The following is a 22,302-nucleotide window of genomic DNA, read 5'->3' as shown; positions in this document are numbered from 1 at the left end:
TATGTGAATGAAAATGGGTTCTATGGGTACCCACGAGTCTCCCCTTTGCAGACATGCCCACTTTATGATAATCACATGCAGTTTGGGGCAAGTCATAGTCAAGTCAGCACACTGACACACTGGCAGCTGTTGTTGCCTGTTGGGCTTGAGTTTGCCATGTTATGATTTGAGCATATTTGTTATGCTCAATGCAGTACCTGTGAGGGTTTCTGGACAATATTTGTCGTTGTTTTGTGTTGTTAATCACGATTAACTATGGACAATCATGCGATTACAGTTTTTCTCAATTGTTTACACACAAATACTGGTACTTGACACACAATGACCACAACATGTAACTCATGCACCAACCCCCTGAACCAATTCTGCTAAACTACAAGCACAATTCCTGCTTTACACTCAAATTGCAGTTCTAAAACACACTTTTTTCAAAACACTACACACAATTCTCTGCATTTGGCACAATTTTCATGAAGAAAATCTCGTTTTCACAAGGAACACACTGTCATTCAAAATTCTAAAGTCAATTGCCCTACTATGCACACTGACTCATCACATGGGCAAACACCTGTCACACAGTGTTACAATTAGCAATCAGTTGATGCTTTTCATGGCTGGATTCGACATGCTAAGCGATATTTCCCCCGCTGCTTGGCCAGGGCAAACATTGCTTGTGATGTGGATGAGGTGCTGTGGCCAGACCGAAACAGAAGAGAGGATGCAGCATAGTTTTTTTTACTGTAACTGTATACAGTAAATTCCTCTGTTGTTTTGTATGTAGACCACTGTATGTGCAACTTTGTGTTGGTTGGGATGTTCACTGTGTACATTGTTTTTGTGGGGGAAATAAAATAGATTTGTTACCGTGTATTTGTGTGTTCTGAGTATAAAAACAATATTCTAAAATATTTTACAACACACTTATGTATATGCTGTCTGTAGTAAGTGTAACACTGAACAAAAAAAAGGCCTGAGTCATTATGATGAATGGAGAAGAAGTGTTTTCCATTCATCATAGTGTTTTACATTGAGCACATCAGTGTTCAACTGGTTCTTATAAATGTCTATTCATATGATGGTGTGTGTGTGTCATTTGAAAACAAAATACCATTTTGAGAAGAAATAACATTGTTTTGAATGTAAAGTTTCATTTTGCAGGAGAATTGAGGGGTTCTGCCCATTGTGTGTGTGTTTTTTGATTTGTGTGTAGAGTTCTGAGAGTATGAGGCATGCTTTCAGAAAATGTGTGTAAACAATCGAGAAAAACTGTAATAGCCACAAAATATTGTAATCGATTGGCAGCCCTAGTATGTACTTTTGGCCTTATAGTGTAGTTTCAGGTATTACCACAGACAGACAGACAGCTGGTTCCTGATGCCGGAGACAGTAGTCAGAGCAAGGGTGTCACTCTCGCTCTCTGATGCAAACACTTTCTCTGACGCACACACACACACACACACACGCACACACACACAGATCTGAGTTAACCTTTAGGCTGAATTCTGTCACTACCTCTTAACTGGGCTGGGATTTCAGTAATACAGCTGCTCAGACTAAGTGAGTCATCATTTGAATGTTGCAACATCTGAAAAAAAAAAAATCAGCCCTGATGTTTAATCTCACACAATAAATAAAACATATTGTGCAGTTTATAATACAAAACGTCCCCTCACTTCACCAGAATAGTTACGTTATAGAAAAGTAACTGCTTTATAGTGGAAAAGCATAATTAAACAGCTAAATGAACTTTTGTGACTCGTCGTGTCTGTCGCAGTCAGACAGTTGGCCCCCCGCCTCTGTACACACCCTGAGGTGTGAACCTCTACTTTGACTCATCTGTCTTTTGTGTATGTAATTGTAAGTTTCAGGGCGGCGACTGTGGCTATAACTCTTAATACTTTCTAATATTCTCACCAGATCACCAGATCAGATCACTTGATTAGACGAGCAGGTTCATCAGAGAGGAGAACACCTACAATCACATCATCAATGGTAATGGTGAGTCAAAACGTGATTTTATTTTAGATATTTATACCAGATTCATCTGTTTTATGCTGCTGTTTGAATTATTAAGTTAAATTAATTTCACTGAGAATGTTATCTCAGACTCACTGAGATATTAAGCGCCTGTGTGTGAAGCTGTGATTGGTTATTTCTATTTAAAAACATGTTGTGACAATGAAGGTGAAGTTAGTGTGAACAGATCTGAAAGGAGTGTGAAGAAATATGTGATTTTTCAGCTCAATGAGGAGCTGATAGGCAGAGGAAGGATGCTTCTATAGATCAGATATCAGTGTAAACCTGTCGACTTTGGGGAAATTAAATCCTCTTTTACCCTCGAGGGACATGATTGGCTGACTGATATCTTTTAGACAGGCTGCGGTTCACCTTTGTCTGCTCAGATGCACCTAAACAAAGGAAGCAATTTGGAGATTTCTGCTCCATCAAGTGACTCTTTTTAGCCCTACAGCCTGTATCCAGACAGGTAGATGCTACAGACATGCCGCAGGTATCATGTACGACTCCCACGTTTCATATCACTTTATCTGCGGCTGCAGTGACTCACAGTTGTTGCTAAGCTCAAATAAAACAAACCAGCTCAAACTTAGGTGTGGCTCCACCTTAATAACAGAGCGTGACTGGGCCACACCTCGTAACAGTCCTCCATTCATACGTAACGTCATTGACAAGATTGAACTTAACATCGGGATAATATGTGAAAACATGACAGACAAAGACATAAACAACTACTTAGAGCTCGAAGGTTTTTACTGCTGCACACTGAAGCATTACGTTTATGGGTTTAATACATGTATTAACCTAATTATTGCAGATTCAAAAAGAACAACAAAGTCCCTGTTAAATAAACACATTTTATTTGTATAGCCCAATATCACAAATTTGCCTCAGGGAGCTTTACAATCTGCATAGTACGGTATAACACTGTAAGATTAAACAAGTGGTGGGAGAAGTACTCCGATATTTTACTTAAGTAGCAATTCCACATTGTAAAAATACTCTAAAAGTGCTAGTAAAAGAACAAAAGTATTAGCATCAAAACATGCTTGAAGTACCAAAAATAAAAGTATTCATTATGCAGAATGAAAGATATTACTGTATATCACTGGATTATAATTAGTGATGCATTAAAGTTCTTATTGATTTTATTTTTTATGTAGACAAATAATTAAAAATAATAATACATCAGAGCTTTTAGAGAGGTGCGGAATAAAAGTATAGCTTTTCCTAAAATAAATAAAAATATTATGATTGGGAATTAATCACTGTAATGTTGCAGCAAAGATGGAGCTAATTACAACTCATAAGGCGGCTGTGGCTCAGAGGGTAGAGCAGGTTGTCCACCAATCGGAAGGTCGGTGGTTCGATCCCCGGCTGCTCCGGGTCACATGTCGATGTCTCCTTGAGCAAGACACTTAACCCCAAAATTGCTCCCGGAGGCATAGCCATCGGTGTGTGAATGAGTACTTAGATTAAATCCTGATGGGCAAAGTTGGCACCTTAGTAGCCTCTGCCATCAGTGTGTGAATGGGTGAATACTGACATGTAGTGTAAAGCGCTTTGAGTGGTCGGAAGACTAGAAAAGCGCTATATAAGTCCAAGTCCAAGTCCATATACTTCTTAATCCATAATACATCATCATTTATTTGTTGATTTATATTTTGTATTAATAATCTAAATCTGAGAAGTAACTAATAACTAATGTTGATAAATAAATGTAGTAGAGTATAGAAGTAGCCTTTAAAGTGGCATAAAATGGAAATACTCAGGTAGAATTGGACTTCAGTACAGTATCTGCGTAAATGTACTCCGTTACATTCCACTACTGTTAACAACAGTGTTGTAACATGTTGTGACATGTGGCGTCATAGTGTTAATGAATTAGCCCTGTCCTATTATTAATCCCGTTATTAATTTGGATATGACTCCACTGACCACAATCACAGAGCTGTTAGATGCGGCTGAATCATTGACAGCTAGTTGACCTGGTTTATCCACACTGTCACTTCCTGTTTAACTCTGTTACAAGATGGATCTTTATTTTACTTTAATGTTGATAATATATAATTAATGTATTAACCATACATTAAATAAAAAATTAACATTACATTTTTAAAAAAATAGCCGTCGCTATGTTGAGAGCCGTGTGGAGGCAACAGGAGTGCTCCCGATCTACATTTAGCACCTTTAATTTCTAATGGAGCACTCTGTTGGAGATGTAATCATAAATGCTAAACTGAATTGTAATTTAAAAACGTTTAGCTGACAGAAATGCAGCTAGCACTTTTGCTGTTGTTTCAACTGTTAGCGCTGTTACCTACGAACCGTCGCCATGTTGAGAGCCGTGTGGAGGCAATAGAAATACTCCCATCTTGCACCTTTAATTTCCAGTTGAGCACACTGTTTGAGATGTAATCATAAATACTAAACTGAATAGTTATTTAAAAACGTTTAGCAGACAGAAATGTGACTAAACCAACAGCATTAGTGTGATTCTTATCTAAAAGAGAACCGGCTCCGTGAGTCATTCACAGCAAACAGGACAAGTAGAGGCCAGTAAAAAAGTCCATTAGAGTGCAGGGGGACAGAAAAAAAGGCTATTTAGTTTTATGGGAGCTCCTGGACTAATTACTTTAAAAATAGACATGGAGAGAGACTAAATCCAGAGGGAGGCAGTGACGCAAAGTTAACTGTGTGTAAAATCTCAATAAGAAGAAGAAGGTAAGGCAAGGCAGCTTTATTTGTAGAGCACATTTCAGCAACAGGGCAATTCAAAGTGCTTTACATAAACATTCAAGAACATTGCGACAAAGTGCAAAAGAACATTAAGACATAATTAAAACAGTTATAAAAACAAAAAAACATTAAAGGGACTGTTTGTAACTTTTTAAGCGAAACGTTATCGCCTCTGACCGGGTGCCGGTGTCTCCCTCCGTTGGAGACGATAACGTTTCTTTTCCTGCTTCAGTCTCCGGGGCAGGAAAAGCCAACACTAGGATCAGCAGTGATTCATGGAGAGACTTTCGCTGGTCAGCTAACATTACTGCCAAGCAGGTGAAATATAGAGTGATATTGTGGTTTTAGCTGACGTGTGTCGCCTCACTGTGTTGAGCGATGCTGGTTAGGTATATTTAGAGCGACCACAAGCACGAGCCCGACGCTGACTTTCGTTGACTTAACGGCCACAGGTGTCGCTGTTAACAAGCATTTCTGAAAGTTACAAATAGTCCCTTTAATAAATAAAATGTAAACAAAGTTGCACTTGAGGTGTAAATTGCATCAAGGATATATTGCACAAGAAGAAGAAGAAGAAGAGGGGCAGGTGTGAGTCAGGTAGGTGCTGAGGTCTCTCTGACTGAGAGGCTCCACCTCCTGTTGGTGTGCAGCTCTGCTCTCTGTGAGCCTCTCTCTCTCTCTCTCTCTCTCTCTCTGCTCTCTCTCTCTCTCTCTCTCCTCCCTCTCTATCAACCTGTCCTCTCCTCAGTCTCTGTCAGGACGCACTACACTTTGCGTCTCTCGCTTCTTCCTAACTTTCCTCCACCATGAGCGTCATGGCCTCAGAGAGCGTGTTTTTGTCCGCCTTACAGCCCAACACCTCGGTCACCACCTATGCCCTCCCGGCTGAGATCAGCCTCGGTAACGGAGGAGGCACCATGTCGGACGAGATGACCCGAGCGAAACGAGTCCACCAGCAGGTCCAGATGAGACTGGCCGAGTCCAAGCACACACTTCCGCGTCAGAACGGATCGTCCTCGCAGTACGCCATGTCAGGTAAACATTAAAGTCTCTGTCTGTCTGTGCACTCACTTTCACCAGGAACTGCTTTGTGTTTTGGCTTCATGACAACAATAATCAGTATTTCCGTATGAAGAGGTGTGCTGGAGGTGAAACCACTCAGGGTCCTCCTCACCTGACTGGTTTTTACAGGTACAGGTGCAGGTGTCTCACTATAGTCAGTTTATAGCCTAATAATAATAACCTGACCACAGATCTGTTATAGACTGGAAATTGAAGCTCTTATCTGACCAGTCAGTCCTGTCACATTATTTGCTTTGGCTTTACTCCAAATAAACTGCTATAAGATATAAGATATTTGGGTTCCAGTGAGGAGCTGTGATATTAAGCATCAAACACTGGACATCCCGTATAGCAAAACTGTGATATTCCTCTTTAAAGCCTATTAACAAAGTTTAAACCCCTCCTTTTTTATTCCCTTTTTGAATCACACCACACAATAGATTCAGATACCTATCAAGTATTCTTATTTTTTTTTTATTAATCTACTGAATATTTTTCATTAATTGATAAATAACTTGGTGCAGAGTTTCCAGAGATCATCAAATATCTTTTTTTGTCAGATTTGTCAGTTAAAAAACCCACAGATATTTAACTTACTATCATAGAAAGACAAAGAAAAGCAGAACATATTCACATTTAAGAGGCTGGAACCAGTGAATCTCTGTTTAAAAAACGACAAACAAAAAGAGTGGGTAATACTGAATTTTTTTTTGTTGCCCGACAAATTGATTATTCGACTAATCAGTATTTATTTTACTGGAACCAATCTCATAATTCCCTCAAAGTGACTCAGATCAGTGGAGTAGCTTTACTTGCATGCATTAATGAGCCTGCTGTGGGTGTTTTTGTTTGTCCCTGCTGCATTCCTGTGGACCAGTTTGTCCTCAGCTCATCTGGGAATTTGTCCACTCAGCTGCCCTGCAGGTTCGCAGCAGCATGAACCTGAATCCTCAGTGGCGATCTTATGTGGTGTACCTGCACATGAGAAAGGGTTAATGTGTAACAGGCTCAAACAAGAGCTGCTTTCATGAACTGCCCTGATAGCAAACCAAGGTGAAAGCCTCCCTCTGTGGGATTGGGTTTCAGGTCTTACTCAGCTCTAAGAGGTGAGGGTTGAAGAGATACCAGAGAGATGATGCTGTCGTGAGAACCAGCTGTTGTGTTGTCTGTTCAAAGACGTCATATTGTCAAACGGTGTCTGTTTGAGGCGTCTTGGCACAAAGACAAAGTCTGTAAAGGTGGGGTTGTTCTGTGAGCAGCAGTGAGACTCCCACAGGAGAAATTAAAGAGGACCTATTATGCTCGTTTTCAGGTTCATACTTGTATTGTGAGTTTCTACTAGAACATGTTTACATGCTTTAATGTTAAAAAAACGTTAGATTTTTTCATACGGGCTGTGCTGTAGCGCCTCGTTTCACCCTTTGTCTGAAACGCTCTGTTTGAGCTCCTCCCCCTCCCGAAAAGCCCTGTCTGCTCTGATTGGTCAGCTGGCCCACTCTGTTGTGATCGGTCAATCGAACCAAACTCTTCGGACTCTGCTCCAGCTCCGCTCTAACTAGCTTTGTTTGAGGACGTGCCAAACTAGCCGTTAAGCAAATCTCTTACTTGGTGACATCACCATGTTACGTAAGAGGTGTTTCAGCCAGTGTTTCAGCCAGTTCAGGAGCAGCATTTCTGTGAGGGAGAGTAACTCCCTTTGGCGTGGGCTTTGCAACCTTGCAGACCTTTTACATGCACAAAAAAAACGCACTAGAGGAACGAGAAAAAGCACAAAAGCATAAAGGGTCCTCTTTAAAGGAGAGCTGTGCATTAGTTTATTCGATTGTTATGACACATTTGATGCGGTTAAGAAGCTGAATTAGTGTTACACGTAGAGCTCTATACGTCTTGCGTTCGTGATCAAAACTTGTGCACCTGCTTGATGCACAAAGACATTCCTTCACGTCCCATAATTAATTGTGTCCCCCACAAACTACAGGGAGCAGCTCAACATCAGCTTCTTGCTTTTACGACCTGTAAAATGTCCTTTGTTTGAATCTTTTTCTCACTCTTCTAGTTTGAGCATTTCCCCGAGGCGTCAACTGCCTCAAAAACATGCTGTTCGTGCAATTTAAGTGTCAGGAATGATGAGAGGCACACACATCTGCTAAATAAGTCTGTCCATTGTATTTGTCAAACACTTCACTCAAACATGGCCACAATGTATGAAAAACAAGGCTGAGCGACATGCTGTACACAGTTACCTCTGCCTGTCCTTAGCCCTGGGCTTTGCCGGGAGGAAAATACACAGTCATAAAATGTTGCCACGTCATAGCCAGCGTCTTTTGAAACCTGTACAAGAGGGAGAGAAGACTCCCAACAACACAACAGGGAATGCTGCAATTTCAGTGGTTTGTGGTTTTAGAGGAGCTCATTATGAATGCATGAGGAAAACACCCAGAGGATTCAGTAAGGGATGCCTCCTCCTCTTCTGTATTTAAATGCTGCAACAACTGTGTATGTAATAACTGTGGCAAATTGGTGTTCTCAGGTGGGCAAGTCTCAGCAGAGAGTGAGAGAGTGTGTGTGTGTTTAAGTATTGGCTTTAGGACCAGAGTAAACTTTTCAAAAGACAACAGGGGAAAAGAAAAAAATCAGTTTTCAGGGTGTGTTTTCCGTGCGGTGCAAAGGTGTGTTGGGCGTAACCGAGGTTGGGTTGGGACCGCGGCCAAGACGTGTCACACATTCTCCTCTACACCAACTGGTTTGGTGTGTGTGTGTGCGTGTGTGTGACTGCTTGATAGAAATGAAGCGTGAAGGTAGTTCACACCTGTGCTCTGCTCACATGAGAAAAGTAAAACCTTCAACATACAGATGCACATATACAGTCACACACATTAACCTTTCTTTGGTTTTTAACAATGATTCCTCAAAATTAAGCACATTTATTGCACCATCATCATCAGGTCAGGTCAGTTTATTTTGCCCAATTCTTACACCAAATACCCACAAAAAGAAAATGATATTCTGATCAACCTCAGCTCAACTTTTTGTTTAGTGCTAATTAGCAAATGTTAACATGCTTAGAGCCGCTAGCATGGCTGCAGTCTTTTTTATTGTTAGTTTGCATCAGTGCTACGAACCTGCAAATTACTTCTCTGAATGTCGGTTTCAGCTTTTATGAAAGTAAATGACAGGATGGATGTACAATTAATTCCTAATGATGAGAAATTATATAAACATAATTACACACTTAGGCCTAAGTGTGTAATTATTATTATTATGTAATTATAGATACTGTATGTATCTAGGTAGGCCCTACATAGATACATACAGTATAATTAATAGGGTTTTTCACACCTTTTGGGTCGTGTTCTGCTGTTAGCTGATGCCGACTTTTAGTCGATAAACTGGCTTAAGCTGACATGCCTGCTGTCTCACTCACCAGTCACCTGTGAGTTGACTCTGTATTCTGGTTTGAGAGCAAAACGTTCACACACAGTCTGAGCCGAGAGTGTCTTTGCGTGTCAGATGTGAACTGTTCACTCCGAGCGAAGGCGTAACCAGAGACGTCAGACCTGCATGGTGACTGGCCGGGTCCTGCTGTTGCAGACTTTGTGTGCTATCGAAACTTCAGTGCAACAGGACACCTGCTATTCAGACTGTATGTCTTTCATGCAAATCATTGTTGTGAATTAAAGAGGTGTTACACCTCGTTATGGCCGTCATGATGTGATTAAATCTACCTTCAATCTGCCATCTGTTACATCAAGACTTTGAATATTCCCATGTTTATAGTCAGTCTCAGTTATATTGAAATTAACTTATATGAGTAACAATTCATTAAAAAACAACAACCCAAAGAAATGTCTTTTTTAATTTGGAAACATGAGCTTGTAAAACTAAACCGGATTAAATTTTCTTTGGTTCTTTGATTGTATTGTTACGTGCAGTAACACCACCAAAGGTCAGGCTTGACTTGATGCTGTATTATTTATATTTGTGGCAGAGCTCAATGATCAGTTGACACAGCAAACACTAAGCAAAGTGTTCTTCTCTGGTATTGCCAGGATAGCCGACATTGTTCTGCTTCTACATGATTACAGAAGGACATTAAATCAATGTTTTGAGACATTTGAAATGATGAATTTGAAATAAAAAACGTCCCTACATTTTACTGAAAGGTGACCACGCAGCAAGTATAAAACCAAACCAGATGGCGTTTGTCAGCTGAGTCTACTTTTAGACAAATGGGAACTTCTTGCATGCAAAAAGTGAAACTATTTATTACCACTTCTGATGCGTACAATTCAACAAAAGTGCACACAGAACAAAAGATGAATAGCTGCACTCCAACACAACATGCAGATATGTGGGAATCTTATTTCAAGCACAACGAGACAGCGCTTTTTTGCAATCAAAGAGCTTCCAGTCGTCTTTGAGTTGTTTCTGCCTGGACTTGTTAGGAAGCGGTCCACTGTGTTACAACAGACAGTGATACTACTTCTTATTGAATAAACACATAAACTCTGTCATGAGTTTTTTAGTCATAAAATCCCCATAAAGTGCTGATTATCTAAGTAACTTTTTAGCTAAATGTCATTTCAAGAGGTGACAAATAGACTTAGAAGTGCTTCTTCTTATGAGTGCTGTGATCACTCCTCCTGTTCATACTGGCCGTTAAAAAATGTGAACCTGTCATACATATTACCGTTGGGACGAGGCAATATATTACAAACAGTTCACTGCATGTTTTAACTAGAATGGCACTCGGAGAGCGCAGACCTCCGCCAAGGTGCCCGAGTACGATTGCCCCCCCTCTCCAAAAAATGTCATTCAAATCCATCGCAGATTTTTGGAGTAATCCTGCTAACAAACAGACAAACAAACAAACAAACAAACAAACAAAAACCAATGCCGGTGAAAACATAACCAAGGGCCTTGAAGGAGGTAATTAATAGTTTAGGTTGTACAGTGTCAAAGAAAAGTTAGAAACTCAGGCTGCACTATCAATCAAAATTTTATCAAAATCGCAATATTGCTTCCACTGCAATTTTTCAAATCACAGGAGTAGCAATATTTGTTAAAGGGGGACATATTATCATGCTAATTTTCAGGTCCATACTTGTATTTTGGGTTTCTACCAGAACATGTTTACATGCTTTAATGTTCAAAAAACACATTATTTTTCTCATACTGTCTGTCTGAATATACCGTTTGGCACTCCAGATACCCAAATGTATGTGCACAAGCACTGAAAAAGTAGGGCCTGTACATGATATGTCCCCTTTAAAGGTGAAATGTGTATCAAAATACTATTTAAAATTAAATATTGTGGTGCTGCAAAGATGTCCTGGCCTACACATCATATTCTACAGACTTAACAAAACATCTTTGTTTGGTACTGCTCTCTGCAGAAATCACCCCATAATCATTTTATATGTTTTTTTTATATGAAAATGAGAATAATGATGTATGTAATGATCATTCCCTCTTATATCGCAAATCATATCGCAATATCAGTCAACAATAATAGCAATTAGATCTTTTTTTTTTAATCGTCCAGCTCTAGTGGAAACCAGTTTTTAGTCTTCCAGTAAAGCTTCATTTTATTACAGCTGATATATCAATCTGATATTGTATGTGGTATTCATCTGTTATTCTGTCTCTCTGCTTCCTCCCAGACTACGGCGGCTCTTCAACAATGAAATATCAAACCTATACCCCGGGCTACAGCTCTAAATCCTCCTACATGTACTCAGGCTCCAGAACAATGGTGAGCACCAGCTACAGCATTATCTCACTGTTTCAGCGTGTATTCACACATATCATGGAAATATTCAGTTGACCATGTAATGTGTCGTTTAAACACCGTCACTGACCCTCCGCTGGTGCCACAGCGGGTCAACCAGGACACAGCATGTGTGGTATTTCACAGTACGCTGTGATGAGATCAGCTTGGGGTTTTCAAGTCCACCCTCTAGATTCCTCCATTTTTGTGATTCAACAGGCTTTGTGCCACAGATGTTTGAGCTCTGGGCTTAAGAGAGACATGAAGTTGCATTTGAATTGCTTTTCAGTGTGTCTACATTTTGAGTCAATAATAAGTCCCTCCTCTTCTGTTTTTTTATGAGGAATTGAAATTGATATGAAAAAAAACTCAACAACTTAGGTCATGACCTTTGTTTCCTGAACGGTAGTCACATCCCTGTGATCAAATTTAGAAACCATTTCTGTCGATATGCTGTGACTCACAACAAATCCACCTCCACAGTTCACTAGAACGAAGGTTACTCATTTGATTGTAACAGTTCCTCCTCTCCTCATCCTCAGGGTCCACGCATATCCACGAGGACGGGCTTCAGCAGCCAGTCTGCTGGCCCAGACCAGGCCCAGTTTCACAGGATCAGTGTCGGGGGAATGGGTGGCACTGGTGGTGGCGGTGGTGGTGGCGGTGGTGGTGGTGGTGGCGGCGGCGGCTTTTACAGAGAAGACATACGCCTGGGCGGCTACCAAGGAACCGCCAGGCAACAGAGCCGAGTGGACCCAGAGAGCTTCGTCATGCGGCAGCAGTCAGTGCAAATGAACCCCTGGATGGCAGATGGCAGCGACGCCGGCAGCATGGTCTCTGACCGTGACGCCACCTTCGGCCGCCAGTACGCTCACAGCGCAGTGAACGGCTACTCCACCCAGATGAGGCAAGGAGGAAGCACCATGACCTATCCGGCACCCATGCGCCGATCTCTCAGCGGCACTCTTTCCCGCGGCGGAGGGATGGCGGGAGGAGAGGCGGAGATGATCCAGCAGCATTCCTTCAAAGGCCCCGCCCACCGCACCATCAGCAGGATTGCAAACCGAAACAACCGGCAGAGCGTGGGCTCCATATCTGGGGGGCAGATGATCATGACTGGGCAGCAGATGTCCTCAGGTGGGAGCATCTACGGCGGAGGGATGGACAGAGTGGACAAAGGGTTCATGTCGGGTGGATTGGCCTCTGCTTCCCAGGGGAGCCTGATGCAGCGTCCGGGCACCATGTCCCGCGCCATGTCAATCAAAAGCATGCATAGCGTGGGCAGAGGCATGGACATCTACGGCGGGCAGATGGAGATGGGAGCCAGCATGGGCAACCTCAGCGGGTGAGAAGCTCACAAGACAACAAAGTCACCCGTTATTTCTGCTCACATTCACAACAGTGATGTTTTCATGTTGCATGTTTTCATAATATTACTGATCTTCAGTGTGTAATCTACTATTGTCAACAAATCCTAAGAAAAGACCAAAACCAAGAATGAACTGATCCTACTACTCAGTATTGTTTGTGTAGACAAAGCCTAATATACAATAGCTTAATTCCATGTGCTAAAGAGCCTCTGTGCCTCCATTATCCCAAAACTACTGAAAACACATCAATGAGCCACACTTTGAATGACATGTCGCTGATGACGATGATTATTGGGCACGTGGCCTATCTTGAGTCAATCCCACATACACTGTCCTGCTGCCGTAAATACTCACTAGTGCACCAGATGTGTATTAATCCGCTGCTTAAAATAGTCCCCAACAAATGCTCTATTTACTCCAGTTTGTGTAACGATTACTAAAAACTACAAATTCCCTGGTGTTTTAGGAAATTACTGAGCTTAATTAAACTTGATATCTGTGAGCATTTTTTTAAGCTTCAGTCTTCAATAGGAACAAATGAGAACCACAGACAGGGTAAGGAAGTCAGAAAGTATTGAGAGATGGCCCTATAACACATTTTTTTGTTGGTCTTTTCATGGGATTTCTTGACAATAAGAGAAATATGGAATAATGCCAGCCTTATCATATAATCAGTTTATAATACACAATGACAGAGATGGCGGCTCTCGTCATTCTGGTGACTCAGTCTGTCGTCTCTTTCCTGAACGTCAGTGATATTCTGGTACATATGACACACCAGTAGCCTACCATGGAGTCACAACATCCGTGTATCAGGAGGTTTTAGTGACAGCGTTTGTGATGTGAACAGTGCATTTCACAAGAGCTGTAGATTTGGGAGGTGGCTCCGTAGTGGCAGGACTGGTTTCGGGTGTGGCAGCTCAGTTTCAGGCCTCACATTTCACACATCCCACAACATGTGGTTAGAGGAGCGGATTTGCAGACCGCTGCAGTGTGATTTGAAGTCAACAAGCTGAATTTTTAAAACAAATCATCCATGAATTATTACTGTTGCTTTTCATTCAAAAAGACATATTTGTGCTACCATACATAACAGCAGGGTAACAACATAATTAAAATGTTTTAGATTCTTTGGTTAAATTTGTTCATTTGCTCCTTCGCTAGGATCACCTCGTTGGACATGCCCACAGCGGTGCAGAACCTGAGAGAGGACGACCATGACCTGCAGGTCCTGGGTGCTGCCTACATTCAACATGAGTGTTACAATGACAATGACGCCAAAAATGAGGTAGTTCAAACTGATAAAACTTGTGGTTTGAATTCCTCTGGGTGTTTCCTCTCTATGCAGTCCCTCCTTGAGAAACTCAGTCATGGGAATTGTTTTCCTTCAAGCGACAAGCGTAGGTGTCCATTGATGGATGTTCCCCATTTCTGGTGACATAAAGTAGCCTCTGTTTGTTTTCTGTTCTGGCATGCTCCAGTTGTTCCTCATGTTTGTCAGTTTTTATCATCACTGTACCTGGACTCTGCCCTGTGTAGGCGTTGAATAGCATACAGTACAGTACAGTAGGGATTAAAAGTCTTATCTTATGTGACAGATAGCTCAGTCGCTTGGTTTGGCCCTGTGCTTTTAGCTTGTTGAATTTATTTTCAGCTCTGAGGATTGTGAGCTGGTCTAGAGTCAGTGTTTAATGAGTTTTATGAAAAGAGATCCAGAGGATTTTATAGTAAAAGGAATAGTTTGACTTTTTGGGATATTAATTTGCTTTCTTGCTGAGAGGTAGATGAGAAGATTGATACCATTCTCATGTTTGTACGGTAAATCTGAAGTTACAGCCAGCAGGCGGTTAGCTTAGCTTAGCATAAAGACTGGAAACGGAGGGAAACCGCTAGCCTCATTTAATGTTTACCATACAGACGTGAGAGTGATATCCTTCTCATCTAACTCTCGGCAAGAAAGCGAACAAGTGTAGTTCCCAAAATGTTGAACTATTCCTTTAAAGCCCCTACTGTATGTCAGAATTTGGCAACTCCTAGTGGTGACCCCGGGACCCTCACGTGAATGGAATAAAAATTAAACTGCACCAAAGAAAAACCTAAAGTTACAATACTTTTAAAGATGCTATAATCACACGTGGGGCTTTAATTCATGAGAAGACTGTTTATATTTTGTTTTAAGCTAACCAAAAACCTTGAATCCCCTAACCATTGGAAAAATGGAGTTACCCAAACATTAAATATCCTAAGCAGAGCTTTTTTCCTGCCACCCTGTCTCTCTAGGTGCGTCGCCTGAAGGGCATCGGTGAGCTGGTAAAGCTGTTCAACTGCGACAACCAGGAAGTGCAGCGTTACGCCACCGGCGCCACACGCAACCTCATCTATGAGAACATGGACAACAAGGTGGCCCTGATCGAGGAGGGCGGCATCCCACAGCTTGTCGAGGCACTTAAGGAGCCCGACGAAGAGCTCCACAAAAACATCACTGGTAAGAAAATCATTAAAGAGGACCTATGTTGCTTATTTTCAGGTGCATACTTATGTATTACGTATTTTAGGTTTCTACTAGAACACGTTTACATGCTTTAATGTTCAAAAAATGCTTTATTTTTCTCATATGGGCTGTGCTGCAGCACCTCTATTCACCCTCTGTCTGAAATGCTCTATTTGAGCTCCTGCCCCCCACTAGCCGCTAGGCAAATATGTTACTTGGTGACATCATTATGTTACAGAAGAACGGCATTTTTAGGCAGTTCAGGAGCAGTGTTTCTGTGGGGGAGAGTATCTCCCTTTGGCGTGGACTTTGGGCTTTGTAACTTTGCAGACCTTTTACATGCATAACAAAAACTATATAACACACTAAAGGAAAGGGGAAAAACACAAAAGCATAATAGGTTCCTGTTAAAACAACAAAAAAAAACATGACAACAAACAGAGCTGAGCTCTTACTGCTTGTTTTGGACTTTTTCCTCGAGTAGAAAATGAAAGCAAATTAGTTAGTCTCAATGTTAGGATGCAACATGATCTCGGCAGTGGTGTCCTTGACATTCTTTGGGTGAACAGTAGCCTTTGAGGTTGATATTATTCAGCAGGACGGTGGGAAGCTGTAACTAGACACTTTTGAGCATTTACTGAAACTAAATTAAAGTTTCATATTTTCAGAGGAGATGTGAAAAACAGTATTATTTCTTACAGTAGAGTGTTTCTCAGTACTCAACACGATGTCTGTTTGCCATTCACAGTTCAAGTCTAAATAAGTTTTGTTTCCAGTTGACTCAGCCTCGTCAATCCGTCAGCACTCACACATTCTCACACGTCATTATTCACAATTATCTGTAGTCAGCTAAACTGGCAGTCATACTTTCCCAGAAAATGAACACTAGCTGGGAATTTAGAAAACGGATGTTGCAACTCTGACTTTTTAGTGTAGAGATTTGCATGACATGTCTGGTTACACCAAGTAGGAGGTGGATGAGGTGGAGCTGCAGTCCTTTCTATAGGGAGTGGGTGAAGAGTGGGGTGATAAGGGAGTGTGTGGGAGTTGTCTGGGCCTGTGGACTAACTACCGCTCCCTTTTCAGAGTGATGGCCTTGTCACTCTTTCCTTTGAGCCGTTAAACCTTGATTTGTATCTGTTGGGTCGGGGTGAAAGTGAGCAACTGTACCTGTGCACCTTTTTCTGGGTGGGGAGGTCTTTTCTGACCCACATAGCGCCAAGTAATGTTTTTAGCTTCACTGCTATTTGAGTTTCTCTCATAGGTTTTGAAAGGAATTTATATGTCCAAATTCCACATTTTGGGAAATACACTAATTTGCTTTCTTGCTGAGAGTTACATGAGAAGATTGACACCTTTTTCCTGCCGGTTTCATACTGAACGATGGTACTGATCTTCTCATCTAACTCTCGGCAAGAAAGCGACTTCCCAGAATGTTGAACTAAATCTTTTAACTGAGATTACCGTAAAACATGAAGTAATCTAAGATTGAAGTTAAAATGTCCACTAGTCCTGACGTCCAGGTTGAGAAATGAAACATTAAAGAAGCTACAGCATAAATGTGAGTTTTGCTGACTCTCCCCTGATGTGTATGTGTGCAGGTATCTTGTGGAACCTTTCATCCAAAGACAACCTGAAGGAGAAACTGGCCAGAGAGACACTTCCTGAGCTCACTGAGAGGATCCTCATCCCTCTGTCGGGCACCGGAGACTCTGAGGTCATCCAGCAGTCGCCCTCCGAGGCAGACATCTTCTACAACACCACAGGATGCCTCAGGTGCTCCTCACTTATCTGTTTCTTCCCTTTGTCGTTGCAGCAAGCTCCTTAAATGTTAAAATGTATTTCTCCCTGGTTCACCTGTGTCGGATTTTTCTCCCATGATCACATTTGCATTTTAGGAACTTGTTCTGGCAGCTACTGGAGCGTTTACCACACCCATCGCTTTTCACTGTTGTTTGCTAAAAAGCCTGCGTCACTCCAGCCTCCAGTTGGTTTGGCTCTGCTCTGTTTATGTACACCGTTGAGGGGATTTATCTCCAAATGAATTGCCATTTGGGGGATATCTGCCATGCTCCCTGCATGGTTATTATCATGTTGTCTTTAGACAAAGGCTTTGATGAGGCACAGTGCCAGAAACTCACTCTCAAGCCAATCTGTACTGCCATCTCTATTTGCACTTTTTGTTTAAAGTAATAACTGAATTTGACCTGAAATAGCTCTCTAACATCTCACTCGCTCTGTGTGTGTTCAGGAATATGAGCTCTGTGAACGAGAAGACTCGTCAGCAGATGAGAGAGACACATGGACTGGTGGACTCTTTGGTGGGCTACATCACGTCCTCCCTCGATGAGAACAAGGCAGAAGACAAGGTAAGACAAGACGAGATAGAAACCTCTGTTTCAGTTCAACCCAAGGCCTGTGTATTTATTTGTCTGTGTGTGCATTTGTAGGGGGTGGAAAACGCAGTGTGCGTCTTGAGGAACCTCTCCTACCAGCTCTACAATGAGATGCCTCCATCTGCTATGTTGCGCCTGGAAGGACCAACCAGAGGTCAGGACTCAGGAAAGGGCGAGGCCATCGGTTGCTTCACGCCTCAGAGTCGGAAAGCCAAAAACGTACGCACGCACGAGATTTACCCATCAGCGTTTATGTGTGCATGGACCACCTTCATCCATCTCAACAGTGTCTTCTTGTGTCTTCCAGAGCAAGAACCAGGATCTCTCCACTTTCACCGAGGTCGCTCGGGTGCCAAAGGGCGTGGAGTGGCTGTGGCACCCACAGATAGTCGGGGTGTACAAGCGTGTACTGGTAGCATGCGAGATCAACTCCACCACCCGCGAGGCAGCCGCAGGAGCGCTGCAGAACATTACAGCTGGAGACAAGAGGGTAAGCAGCATATTATCCTGTAAAAAGCATTCAAATGCAACTATCTAAGTGTGTGCCATATTTAAATTTTCTCTCTCTTTGCCCTGCAGTGGGCGTCGGTGCTGAGCCGGGTGGCTCTGGAGCAGGAGCGCACGCTTCCGGTGATGCTGGACCTCATGCGTACCAGCAACGACGTGGAGCTGCGCTCTCTCACAGGCTTCCTCCGAAATCTGTCCCGCCATGCCAGGGATAAGAATGACATGGGTCAGTCTCTCTTTTTAATCCTGGTTAGATATAAATAATGTGATGCCTGTCAACACAGTATAACTACTGTATATTCTGTAAAATGTGTCATATCACGAGATGACGCTCTACTCACCAGTAATGCGTCACAATGTTAATGTTGAAAAGTAAATACCACAGAAATTATAGTATTTAAATATTTTACTTTGAAAAGCATTTATCTGAATTTACGTGGTTTGAATTCCCTCCTTCTGAATTTTCTTTTGTGAGGAGGTCATTTTAGGTCTAATTGCAAATTATTATAATTTTTTTTTTACAAGATTCACAAATTCAGATCAGTCAAATTCTGACTGAATAATTCAAGTCACGTAAAAAAAAAAAAGAATTGCTCAATCTCGATGAGTTAAATTAAGATGATATTTAAACTTGAACATCTGAGATACCCAGGATAACCAAATAACGAATGGAATCAATCAATCAATCTTCTTTCTATAACATATTAGATATTAATTATTGAAAGTGCAAAACAAATAAAAATACAGAAAATCTCTAATGTGAAATAACCAAAGTGTTTGAACTTTGGCAGAAAGATGTGTTAATGCAGGATCCTATTGCTAATATGAATGATCTGATTGTAAATATAGGTTTTCAACATATTAATCTTAACAATACGTATTGGTTATTGCAGCCACAAAGGTGGTGAACAACTTGGTGACCAAGCTGCCTGAGGACGGACACCAGAAGGAGCCGTCCAGCGAGGTGGTTGTCAACATCTGTGGCGTTCTCAATAACTTGGTGACCAGCAGCATTGTGGCCGCCAGAGACATCACCTTCTTTGATGGCCTGCAGAAACTGGTCAGCATCAAGAGCTCACATGACAGCAGGTGAGCGGTTTAAGTGGCGTTGATTAAACATGCTGTACTAGTTACCCTGATACAGACATTTGCATGACATTTGACATATTATTCTCAAACAAAGTTATTTAAGCGTTAACAGTGAGTAAATGTTTTGTCTTTCTAGCTCTGGAAAGATTAAAGCAGCCAAAGCAGCATCTACAGTCCTCAGCAACATGTTCCAGTACAAGAAACTGCACAAAAACTACAAAGAGGTAAGAGACTTAAGGGAGCTCTGCATGATTGATTGTATAAAAAAAAAACTGAGGGGGAAAATCAATAATACATACATTATAATGCATCAGTTTTTAAAGTTGTTTTTTTCTAATCGTCCATCGCAAATTTCAGCAGCGTTTTAAGTGTTAATCACATCCATTTAGATGCCTCAAAATGGATCAAATTATGAATTTTATGATTAAAATGATTGTGTATTATCGAACCATCAAATCACACAGTAGCAGATTATAAACATGAGTAAGTATGTTGAAACTCTGACAGCACAGGTAGCCCTATAACAAATATCTTTACGCATTACCAGCTTATATTAATGTACAACTATACTGGACATTTTATTAAGGGACTTAGAAGTATTCTCCTCACACGTAAAAACATGTAAAAAATACACCAAAGTAAAACATGACCAACTTGATTTGAGCTCTTTTTTAGTGACAATGAAATCGGTTCAGTACAAAATCTCTGTCTCATGAGTCACCTGGAGTTTAATATGACAAGAACAAGTTACATTCTGTCTGTCGACTGCTCAGTGGAAAAGTCCCACCGTCATTCTTCTGTGTGTGTGTGTGTGTGTGTTGTGTGCCTGAGCGTGAAAAACAGTGAGAGTGATAGAGATTGTGTGTGTGTGTGTGTGTGTGTGTGACGAATGACATTCCTGTCTCTGCAGTTCTCTTGTCAGTTGGGTGGCGCATGTTCAAAACCCATATATCTCTGACTATTCACACTGCTGCTCTTTCAACAAACACACACACACACACACACGCACGCACGCACACACACACACACACACACACACATGCACACGCACACAACCAGGCGTGTCCACGTCTTGGACCAGGTACTGTACGTTTGCTGCCTTTGTGCAGATCACAACATGCCCCTCCCGAAGGGCGCGGTGTTCATCTTATTTCCTAGTGAACAAGTCCGAACAGATCAAAAATGCTTTCAAGCTCGTCTTACGTACAGTTTGAAATTTAATCCTCATACCTGCACCACCACATTACAAAATATATGTTCATACGCAAACAATTAAGCTCTTTAAACACTGAACTGCGTAACTCTGAAATGGATTGTGTTGTACCCTGAGTTCAGAGGTCACTCCAGGTCAAATTTCAAAATCAATGGAGCTGTGGCTCTGTGGTGTACATCATAATTCATGTTTGAATAAATACTTAAAGCTCTGCCGTCGGCATGTTGAGAGCTGTGCAGAGGCAATAGAAATGCTCCCAATCTCGCATTTAGCACCTTTAAATGAAATGAATTTGTTCTGTGTTTATGTCATTGCAATGTCATGAGACTATCTTCTTTGTGTCTTTGTCTTACAGAAAGGGTTTACAAGACCGGATTTTGCAGATATGTCGATCTAAAACCAAAGTTCACTTCTCCAACAGTGATCAGGCCTGCGCTCCACCAGCCTCCTGTGGAGTAAATAGACTGTTTATATTATCCAAATATAACGTAGGTTCAGTTTGAATCTGCTATACGTTGTGATGAGAACATGGACGCACAATGATGGAGGATCTACACGATGGAAAAGGACTTTCTATGTATTTTTAAGACTATGACGGACAGTTCAAGAAACTTGGACTAGTGATGGACTCTGATACAAATGTGTGCGCCTTAACCATTTACTCTCTTTGTTTGAACACTGTATGTTTTAGTTGGAATCAGGGATTTATTTTCTGTCAGAGTAACATGTATTCAGCTGTTTGTGTTTATGTTTGAACAACTGTTGATGGACAATACGGTGGACACTCGTGCCTTATCTCCTCACTGTTGCACCTCAGTCACAGCATGAATGCAACTAGTGTGGTACTAACATGGCATTTTTGTAAATATCGCGTCTTCTTTTACACAGAAATCAAATATTTTATATAGTGCTATGTACTTTGTATTTGTAGTTTTTAGATAAATAAATATGTTTATAAATGAGTCAAATTTATAACATACAGTTATAATTGAATGTAAACTACAGGAGATTTATAGGAATTCGGATGTTTCTAATTTTAGATTAAAAAATCTGGGGATAATGAATGATTGTGCCTCCAAAGTTGACTTTTGTACTTAGTTGTGTGCTTTTTAAACTTGCGAAATCTCAGTCTTGTCATACAAAATGCTGACATTTGTAATCGCTTTGTCAAACAGAACTCATGGAGTCCCATTATGTCTGTTTATTGTACTTACACACGGGTTATAATCTTAACTATTCAGAACAAATACAATGTTTGTTTTGTATTTGAGATCTTACTGATCTTAATCTAACACATTCAGACCCCATTAAAACCTGTTTAGATTGGCAACAATACTATTTTAATTCTATTTGTGGAATTTGTAAGTATTAATACAAAAAGTTTAGTTCAAAACTCAGATTCAATATTTTGAGTTATTACTGCTCTGTGGCATAAATGGTGACCTTTTGTTACTGTGTGGCTTCTGATTGTTTTCATATTTGCTTTTGTGTTGTGTACAGGCAGATGTATCATATGGATATTTTTCAGCTAATAAAGAGAAAGATTTGGAAGTGAAATGTCATTTTTTTAGCGTTTCTCACGAGTGCGCTGCAGCTTTTGCTGTGACTGCAATAAGAGTGACACTAAAGTGGTGAAATGTCGGCCACAC

At 41.2% G+C, this 22,302-nt stretch overlaps 1 protein-coding gene across 1 annotated transcript; it reads left to right on the top strand.

Annotated features, from left to right (window-relative positions):
* The first annotated feature begins 5,467 nt into the window (after window positions 1-5,467).
* Window positions 5,468-22,204, top strand: pkp3a (plakophilin 3a). The gene is made up of 13 exons (XM_074632651.1): window positions 5,468-5,790; window positions 11,481-11,572; window positions 12,130-12,932; window positions 14,122-14,245; window positions 15,238-15,442; window positions 17,050-17,224; window positions 17,700-17,817; window positions 17,899-18,063; window positions 18,152-18,334; window positions 18,424-18,577; window positions 19,245-19,440; window positions 19,577-19,664; window positions 21,009-22,204. Exons 1-13 carry the CDS (start codon window positions 5,562-5,564, stop codon window positions 21,048-21,050), a joined length of 2,574 nt encoding a protein of 857 aa, XP_074488752.1. The 5' UTR covers window positions 5,468-5,561; the 3' UTR covers window positions 21,051-22,204.
* The last annotated feature ends 98 nt before the right edge of the window (window positions 22,205-22,302 follow it).

Source organism: Sebastes fasciatus, chromosome 4 (assembly GCF_043250625.1).
Source record: "Sebastes fasciatus isolate fSebFas1 chromosome 4, fSebFas1.pri, whole genome shotgun sequence".
Classification (NCBI taxonomy): Eukaryota; Metazoa; Chordata; class Actinopteri; order Perciformes; family Sebastidae; genus Sebastes; species Sebastes fasciatus.
This window is presented reverse-complemented; position numbering and strand designations above follow the sequence as displayed.

Coding starts and splice junctions, on each gene's coding strand:
- pkp3a (XM_074632651.1), top strand. CDS start 5,562: ATGAGCGTCATGGCCTCAGAGAGCGTGTTTTTGTCCGCCTTACAGCCC. Junction 5,791..11,480: donor CTCGCAGTACGCCATGTCAG/GTAAACATTAAA, acceptor GCTTCCTCCCAG/ACTACGGCGGCTCTTCAACA. Junction 19,665..21,008: donor TGCACAAAAACTACAAAGAG/GTAAGAGACTTA, acceptor TTTGTCTTACAG/AAAGGGTTTACAAGACCGGA.